This window comes from Trachurus trachurus, assembly GCF_905171665.1.
Source record: "Trachurus trachurus genome assembly, chromosome: 24".
Classification (NCBI taxonomy): Eukaryota; Metazoa; Chordata; class Actinopteri; order Carangiformes; family Carangidae; genus Trachurus; species Trachurus trachurus.
Window position 1 is genome coordinate 10,635,303 of NC_139910.1, and position 9,720 is coordinate 10,645,022.

Below are 9,720 nucleotides of genomic sequence, written 5' to 3' on the forward strand. Positions count from 1 at the left end.
AGGAACTGTCCCTCGCTGTCCCCCCAAAATCCCCCCCACCCCTCCACACACACACACACACACACACACACACACACATACTATGTTTTCTGCCCCAGTACCCCTTGATACCCTCCTTGTATCGGGCCTTGCTTCTCTACCTACCCCACCACAACCCCAACACACACCATGTTGGAGCACCTGCGACCACGCTGGACTCAACAACAGATGGTGACACACACACACACCCCCCTTCACACTCACTCACTGACACACACACACACACACACACACACACACACACACACAGAGCACAGTTAGCAGGGCTCTTGGCAAACAGAGCCCACTGTGGCGCATGGGTGATGGGCATGCCTTTGTGCAGAGGTTGGGCACACACACACACACACACACACACACACACACACACACACACACACACACACACACACACACACACACACACATACACACACATACACACACATACACACACACATTACACACATACACAGCAGCCATTGTTTCCTCCATATGGGAAGGTTAATAACATGTTGAATGCAGATCCGGTGTCCAACGGGACAATGGGAAATGTCGCGGCTTGTGTTGTCAATTAACGTCGGCGGTTAATGATGAAGATCTCAAAACAGACAACAGACGCACAAACACACGTGAAAAACACAAACATGCCACATTATCTCCTGTGTCGCTTTAATGTACATCGGTCAGTGGGGTGTAAGCCCATTAGAGTCGTGTGTGTGTGTGTGTGTGTGTGTGTGTGTCTGGGCAGTTCCAGCCAGGCGCTCAGTGGGCAGAGGGATAATGGGTATTAATCAGGGAAAAGCCACGGCCTTATGTCTGTTTAACGCAGGAGACGGCTACTCCCTGGACGTCAGCTCCTCTCTAAAACAATTAGCCTCATTTCAGAAAGTGGATTGCTTCACCGTTGGCTAAAGAGGAAGCGCGTAAGGTGGCGCGTGTGTGCACAGCTGAGAGGTGTACGGTTTTCTGTTTGTTTAACACGGGGAGTGTGGGCGGGAAACGTAGCACTGGACACTGTTACCCTCTGTGTGTTTAAACAATACTGTACATATGCTCGGTGTGTTGGATTTCTTACTAAATGTCACACGTAATCTGAAGCGTCTGCTGTCATATGTTGTTTTTCTTTTTCACCATTTTTCTGGGGGATGTTTTTGTCCCTGAACTTGTTTTCATCCTATAACCAAGCAGGATAAGCCATTAGGCAGATGGTAAGGGGAAGTCCCATGAGAGGACATGCGCGCACACACACACACACACACAAAAAAAAAGACACGACAGACTCCTGTCCCGTACACACACACACACACACGCACGTGCACAAAGACACCAGACCCACCAGACCCCTGTTATGTAATCTACCAGTTCCACTCCCCCACCGAGAGGCTCAGTCTCGGGCTGTCTCAACTCCAAAACAAAGTCATCAGTCTTCATATAGGCCTGTCTCTTACATAGTGCACGTACTGCTGGATTCATTTGGCTCCAGCGTTTGTGGATAAAGCCAGTCGTGCGCGGTTCAGTGTGAAGGAAGGGGATGGTAGAAATAGCGAAAGATTTGGAAGCGTTTGATTCATCTCGTGGCGCCGCGAAGCATCTGCTAAGGAGGCGAAAAGGGCCACGCTTTCATACGGTGCCATGCAGCCACGGCTTTCTTAGGTTAAAAAAGGATTAATCAAAGTCATAAACAATGTGTAATTTTATGTCCTGTTAATTCCCTTCACGGCAAGTCTCTTTCTCCGACCCTCTGTGAACACACCGTCGGGCTCAATGGCTACTCAGACCGTGGCAACAGATTTCTCTTTCAGCCATCTCCAGAGAGCGGAGCTGGCCAGGCCTCCTGAGTGGCACATATTTGGGTTAAGGCCCGGCACTGGAGGGAAAGAGAGGAGAGAGGGAGGAGGAGGAGGAGGAGGAGGAGGAGGAGGAGGAGGAGGTGAGGTGAGGGCAGCAGCAGCAGGAGGAAGAGGAGGGGGAGGAGGAGGAGGAGGAGGCCAGAGCCATGTGGCTGATGTTGGTAAACAGTATCCAGCCTTGTCCTGGCATCGTGGCAGAGGCAGCGCACAACGCCGCAGATATCAGGCGCCCGGGCCACACACAGACCGGGACAAAAGGTAGACACACATACAGACATTTGCATTCATACACACACACACACACACACACAGACACACACACACACACACATGCAGGCAGGCAGGCAGGCAAGAAGAAATACACAGACTACTAACAGACAAATAAAAGACTCACTCTCGGTGTCTGCCACTCAGCAGCTGCTCCAGTTTCCATGGCAACTGCCTGAACAATGTAGTAGGAAGAACTGTGTTGGCGAGAGAGGGAAATAGAGAGAGGCGTGTGTGTATGTGTGTATATGTGTGTGTGTGTGTGTGTATGTGCTCCAGTGCACTTGAAATGTGTGTGTAGGTGTGTGTGTGTGTGTGTGTGGGTGGGTGTGAGAGGCTACAAAGGGGGAGGTAGCCGCAGGGTGCTGAGACAGAGAGGATTCAGAAGACACTCTCTTTATTTCTTTGTCAGGATGAGTCTTTGAACGCAGCAAAAACAAATATGGAAATGTTAGAGGAGGAAATAATGGGAGAAAGAGGCAGGAAGGAAAGGGTTAAAGGTAATGTGTGTAGTTGACATCATCATCAACAACAACAACACCAACAACAAAAAGATCCACAGAGACAAAGGTGAGGATTTTATGATGTCTATTTATTTTTCAAAATGAGGTATTTCAAAGTGCTATGAGTTGCAGCACTAAATGTACATTTTAAAAAATGAAAATAAAAACAATAAAAACAAACAAACATCTTATATCCGTTTACCCAGTTCTATGCACCCGATAGTTACAAATATAAACAAAAGAGGAAGAAAGAAAGAAGGCCAGGTACATGAGGATAGAACACATTTGCTGTACAAAAGAATTATTTGAGATAGAAGAAATAAAAACAAATGACGAGATAAAGTGATATCTACCGAGAACTCATTTTCATACGAAAATATAAGTATCAAATTTAGTATGTATCAGGTTCACACTAAAAGCATAAAGGTGTGTAGAATTAGTAATATGATATAATACAAAGAAAAAGAAGAAAAAACAATATATTGTCATTTTACAAAGTTTCATGACTCTCAAAAATTGAGGCCTTACAGTACTTTTAAAGGTATATAAACTTCCAGTCTAGTTATTGGCAGCTTCCTGACATGTATAAAAAAAACCGAGGACAAAATGTATTACAAAACAAGGCAGATCTGAGTGTATTTTTTTTGTATGTACACTTATTGTTATATACAAAAGTGTCGGCTAGCAAGGTGCACAGTTACACATCCACTGACTTGGTTTGAGCACCAGTGTGAGAGGAGTGAGAGTAGGAGAAACCTGTAGTGGCATTGATTATGTGACCCATAACGCCTCAAGTCGTCATATTAAAAAAAGTCTCTTCAGTTTTTTTTTTTTTTTTGCAGTGGTGAAGGCAAAGTAAATGTGCACTGCTTCTTGTACGTCGTGAACTCTCCAAGCAAAGTGCCCTCTGACACCTGTCCCTGTGGGAATCCCCTCGATTCCAGGCTGGTGTCACAGTGAGTACAAAAAAAAAAACAAGATACAAATAGAAATGATATAAAAAAAAACCAGAGGAAGGGAAGACCAAAAAAAAAAAAAAGTGTGTCTTCGCTCCTTCCTCTATCTTTTCTCTCTCTCTTTTTTAAAAAAATCTTTCCTCAATGTGACTGGATTGAAAAAGTAAACCCTAAACATTCTTAACGTCAACAAATGTGCAAAAAAAGTGGCGGCAGTGAAAGTCCGAGCATCCCTCCAGCAACCCTCCCCTGCCTGCTCCAGGTGTTTGTGTGTCTGTGTCCGTGTGTCGGCATCCGAAGATGAACGTCCTCTGAGATCTTTGTGTTTTTGTGTGTGCACATGTACAACAGATATGCAGGCCTATGTGTCTGTGCTGAAGTGTAAAAAGGCCTGTTTGTGTGTGTTACTGTGAGTGTCTGTGTGTGTGTGTGTGGATCTAATTCAGACTGAGTTAGAGACAGGAGGTCGGGGGGTCGTCCGAGGGTCTGTGTGAGTGTTTTTTTTGTGTTGTAGCGGTTGTCTGTTAGCGAGTCCTTGCCTGCTCCAGCCGGCGCATCAGCTGCTGCCTGCGCGCCTGCAGCCGCTCCCTCTCCTGCTGCAGCCTCGTCTCCTCCGTCTCCAGCGAGCTCACGTACTCGGTGGCCTTCTTCAGGATCAGCACCTTGGCCGCCTTCTCGTTGTGCGCCAGCTCCGGCACGTGGTCGCGCAGCGTCAGGAAGCTGGAGCGCAGGTCGTTGCGGCGCTGGCGCTCCAGGATGTTGTGGTTGCGCCGGCGCTCGCTGTCCTCCGAGTCCGAGCTGCCCCGCGGGCTGCTGTCCCCGCTGCCGCTGCGCTTGCTGCGCGACGAGCCGGAGACCGAGCCGCAGGACATGGAGGAGGACATGGAGGAGGAGGACGAGGAGGTCGATGAGGAGGAGGAGATGGTTCTGGTGGGAGGTCGAGGGGCGTCCGACGTCTTCTGCTTCTTCGTAGGCGGCGCCGGGTCGTCGTCGGACGCGTACGGGGACGGCGCTGCGTAGTTGTGCTGCTGCTGGTGGACCGAGCTCCTCTTCAGGATCAGCTCTTGAGGAGCTCGGCTGACGAAGCGACTCACCACGCCGGACCCCGACGCCATCCCTCTCCCCTCTTGGCTGCTCTTGGGATGCACGGAGATGGTGACGGAGCCCGTCGCCATGGGAGACGGCTTGCTGCCCGTGGTGCAGCGCCTCTTCTCCACCGTCACCACGTCGATCTCCTCCTCTTCTTCCTCGTCGTCCTCCTCGTCGTCTTCCTCCTCCTCGTCGTCGTCTTCCTCCTCCTCCTCTTCTGCTTCTTCGTCGTCGTCATCTTCGTCTTCTGGGGGGGAAACGAGAAAGAAAAAGGAGAGTGTTAGTGACTTAATCGCCATGACACACAACTATTCGCACTATGTCGTCAATGTGTACCGGCAGGTGACAGGTATGTACGAGAGTGTGTTTATATGTGAGCCCAGATCAAGAGGGGAGAGAGTGTGTGGGAATGAGCGCGTTGCTCAACACTGTTTGCATAAGCAGAAACCTCTTAATGCTTAGTGTCAGTCACTCCTCAACTAATCCACTCTTGCAGGCGTTGACATGTTGAGTTTCAGTGCCGAGCAGACGGGCTGGATTTCTGCCTTTCATTCTCTTCGCTTCCCTCCTTCAAAACTTCCCCCATATAATCTCCTTCCTCTGCTGAGACGAGACAGTTTTAGTCTGATGCCTTCGCTCTATCAGCGCAGCTCCAGTCACGCTGACTGTGTGCGATAGCAGCAGCAGCAGCAGCAGCAGCAGCAGCAGCACAGGCATTAGGAACTTTTACCTTAACTTTGACCTATGATGTAGTTAAACATCTCTTCTACCCCACCACCACCACCACCAGCTGAGCTCCTCATCTTAATACCTGTGCTGAGATGGAGCTGCGGGTCTTAATACCGCTCTGGTGAAGTCTTTGAAGATGAGAGGAAGTGGCCGATGCTGAGGCAGGGGATTGTGTGAGTTTTTTTTTTTTTTTTTTTTTTGTGATAATGGCTCTCATTATCAGCTCAGGAGCATCTGAAGTGTGTGGCATTTTACAGCTTACAGTAACCCACTTCAGACGCTGCTGCACCAGGATGCTGTCTCAACACACCCACCCACCCACACACACATACACACACACAGAGAGAGAGAGGCTGGTGCTGCCATCAAAACAAAGCCTGGCACAGCTGGGTGGATGAGGGGGCGTGGCCGGCTTTTGCCACATGTTAGGCTGGGATTTGGCAGTTTGGTGTTTGTGCTGTCTGAATGGAGCAGCTCATTCATTGGTTGGAGGAGTGTAAACACAGGAAAGAGCTCAGTCTTTGTGTGTGTGTGTGAATGGTGATAAATATGGATTATTCATATTCATAATTTAAAATCTTGGTCTTATTTCTCTTTTTTCTGCCCCCTCCTCTGTCACACCTGATTGTTATTGAAGTGGTGGGTGTCCCCCTTGTTCCCATGCACTACACAGGGATAAACCTGCACTGTAGCCTTTTATAGTCTGTGACAAAGTAAAGAACGCGTGGATAACACAGGAGGACGCGTCTTAACGCTGCGAGCGGCGGAAGCGCATTGGAGCTGCTGGGTTTGGTGGGGCGGCAGGCGATCGGATCACCGCCCTTTTTTTTTTTTTTTTAAGCCTCGGAGCTGGAGCGGCGCCAGGGAGACAGCTGTCGAGATGGAGCGCTTGTTCAAAGCTGTCACCCCCCGAAAAGAAGCAGCCAGAGCCCTCCTCCGTCCTCCTTTTCTTCCCCTTCGTTGGAGGAGGTGTTTGGCAAGGCCGGCTGAGTCTGCCCTCTGTGCCAAGCTGGGAGCCTTTGTACTACTGTTTCACAGCGAAAACACGCTGATAAGGACTCGTGAGTGTTTGTTTAGGGAACTCGTGGGCAGTCATAAAAGGCAGAGATGAAGTCTTACGGCGATTAAATACACACAACACTCATTTCCGAGTCTAAACACAACCGCTTCCGATATAATTTCTCCAAAGAGGATAGAAAACAGGGCAGTGCCAATCTGCTGTCCTTCCCTGTGTCATTGTAGTGAAGCTCCTGCTCTCTCTCTTTCTCTCTCTCTACCGGCTAATTTTAGTGCCGAGCTGAACTCGGAGCTGCAGTTTGCACAGACTGACTAAAATAAGTGCCAGTTTCTCACCCACTGTGCGCAAATCGTCCATTAATCCATGCGTAATGAAAGCTTTCACGGCACCGTGAGCCCGACACTTTATCAGCTCGTCGCGTTATTGAACACCTTTTCATCTTCCCCTCCTACAAGCTGGTATTCGTGCAGTTGCTGTGTGTGTATGTGCGTGTGCATGTGTGTGTGGTGTCTTTTTGTTTGGCTCAGATGTCAAATGAGTTCAGTAAGGCACACAATTCCCCATTTTACTGCCATCTGCCGGATGAAGAGCCCTCTGATTACATAAACCTCACTGTTCACTGTGTCACTACTACACTTTGTGCGTCTGTGTCCGAGTGTGTGTGTATGTGTATGTGTGTGTGGAATGTAACGATGTAATCCGATTCTGGGTCAGTCATATGAACAAGCTCTAGTCAACACCAATTATGTTGCTACTGGGCCTGTAATAATAATAATAATAATAATAATAATAACAATAATAATAATGACAATAATAATAATAATAATAATAGGGTGACGGTCATGTTGGAGCTGTTCTTCTCGTCTGTTCTTTAAAAATAAAGGAAACAAAGGCTTTTAGTGCATCTTCAGATTCTTACCGGAGTCACTGGACGCGCTCCCGTGGGCTGTGGATGTGTTAACGTTCCCGGATGAGTCTCTGCTGCCGTTCTTCTTGTTGACGGGGAAGGGGAACACTACTGTGGGGTCCACGCACTCTGACACCGAGCTGCGGCTCACCGCCTCCGGCGTCTTGACGCACACGTTCCTGCCGCCCGCCGTGGCCGTGGAAATAGCCTTGCCGAGTTTCTCCGTGACCACCCGCTCCAGCTTTTCCCTGGCGGAGAAGCCACTCCACATACAGTCCTGGATAATGATGCTGTTGGGGTTAGTATCCAAAGCGGAGCCGAACAGGTCCACATCGTCGGACGCCCCCCAGATATCATCCTCTGGCAGCAGCAGCAGCTCGGAAGCCCAGTCCAGAGGGTCCCCCAAGCCGAAGCCCAGTGGGTCTGTTTCCGGGGAGGCAGTCGCTGGCTCCCCCGGTAGCGCAGCTCGGCTCGGGGAGAGGGGAGGAGTGGGCAACAACTCGAATTTCTTCCAGATGTCCTCCCCCGGTGGCGCAGAGTCGGGACCACAGAAGTAGAAGTCCTCATCCGGATAGAAACACGGTTGTAAGGAGTCAAACTCCAAATCGGAGTTTTTACTTATGATCGCCGGCATTCTATCCCACAATCGAAAAAACCTGTAAAGGAACAAAAGACACTTTAGTCTCCGGTGTGGAAGAGGGTCGTATCCCCATTCCCCCTGCCTGTCTCCCTGTATCACACCTGAAAAGTGCGCTGCAGAAAGAGCGTGAGTCAAAGCCCACACACAGACACACAGTCTGCTCCACTGGATTCCACACTCACTCCTCTGTGTGGGGTTTAAAAAACCGCACAAATCTCACAGGAGAATGTGCGTAAATGTGACCGTGACGCACAAACTCTGCTTAAGGACGCATTGGCTCACCATTCACCAAACACGCCAGAAAATGCGATTATGACACAAAAAGCATGTTCATAGTCAAAATAAATAAATAAATATAAATAAATCAAATAACAACAGTCAAACCCATGTGAGACATTGTTTTGAGTGGGACATGTTTGAAAATTAATATCACATTTCTCATATTTACGCGCAGAAATGAGAAGATGCTCACCTCGTCCTGACTTGGGATGTTAATGTGCGAACCAATTTTTTCTCTCGTCTCTCGTAGTCAGTAATACAGACACCAGATTTGGAGCAGTCATCTACTTTGGGAGCACAGACAGTCCTCTGACACACATTGTGGCTGGCTGCAGAGTGTTATACACTCAGCTCCGAGGGAGGAAAACAGGCTCCGCCCCTCCCAGGCGGAAAGGGGAGGGTTGGTACGGTACAGACGGGCTTTGGGGTTTTTGATGCGGCGCGGGAGACAGGCTGGCTGGGAGCTTTCTTTCAAGGTGAATCGAGAAATGCACTATAGTCTAAACACTGCAGGAAAGAACGAAAGCAAGAAGGAGGAGAGGAGAGGAAGGAAAGTGGTGAGAGTAAGAATAGCGTGAAGCAAAGAAAGGCACAAAGAAAGAAACAAAGAAAGGGAAGAAAGTGAGAAATGAAGAATGTGTATTATTGATAGCCTGAGGCGACCTGTCTTTTTTTTTTTTATTCCCCCACCTCCATCTCTCCGCTGGGATGTCAGACCCAGGATCAGCTATGAAGCAGTCGAAGGAGCCCAGAGGCTTTTAGTGATTTGATGTGCAGATTGCTCAAGGGCACTGCAGCAGGATGGATACCGCTGCTGCTGCTGCTGCTGCTGTCAGTCCAAGTGCTTTCTAACCATCAACACCCCCCCCCTCCCTCCCCCCACACACACAGAACATCACACACATAATAAACATGTACTTATCAAGTATTAATAAAACAATTAATTCAGCTTTTAAAGGCTGAATCGATGTTTTTGGGAGATCAGTGAGTCACTTATGTTGTAAATCATAATTATTAAATAGTAAATAATATCAATCTTAAAACAATTGCATCTGTGTGCAAATTGAAATAATTACTATGCATCAGTGCAGTTTCCTCTGTGAGTGTCACTGATTGAAGATGATGTGTGGAGATATTTTCCTGCACATTAAACCCTCCTGCCCTTCTCCTGCTCCCCTGTAGAGCTCTGAATATCATTTTCTCTTTTGTCTGAGGGCCAGCAGCAGCAGCAGCAGCAGCAGCAGTAGTATCCCAGGTTGACAGGCTCACTGCGCCCTCACACGGACACACTAGGAACAGCAGCGCGCGCACACACAGGCGCATCAACAAACCAGCAGCTGAGCGACCCAGACAAGACAAAGACCAAAAGAAAAAAAAAAGAAAAACAGGATTTTTTTTCTCACCACCTATGAAATGAAAGGAGAGAGAGAGAGAGAGGATGGGGGGGAGTAAAAAAAAAAAACA

At 48.5% G+C, this 9,720-nt stretch overlaps 1 protein-coding gene across 1 annotated transcript; it reads right to left on the reverse strand.

Annotated features, from left to right (window-relative positions):
• Positions 1-4,118: 4,118 nt before the first annotated feature.
• Positions 4,119-8,553, reverse strand: mycn (MYCN proto-oncogene, bHLH transcription factor; the record flags this gene model as incomplete). Its single annotated transcript, XM_084000884.1, has 3 exons — positions 8,450-8,553; positions 7,350-7,993; positions 4,119-4,930 (listed from the first exon to the last, which is right to left on the reverse strand). Exons 2-3 carry the CDS (start codon positions 7,969-7,971, stop codon positions 4,119-4,121), a joined length of 1,434 nt encoding a protein of 477 aa, XP_083857010.1. The 5' UTR covers positions 7,972-7,993; positions 8,450-8,553.
• Between the last annotated feature and the right edge of the window lie 1,167 nt (positions 8,554-9,720).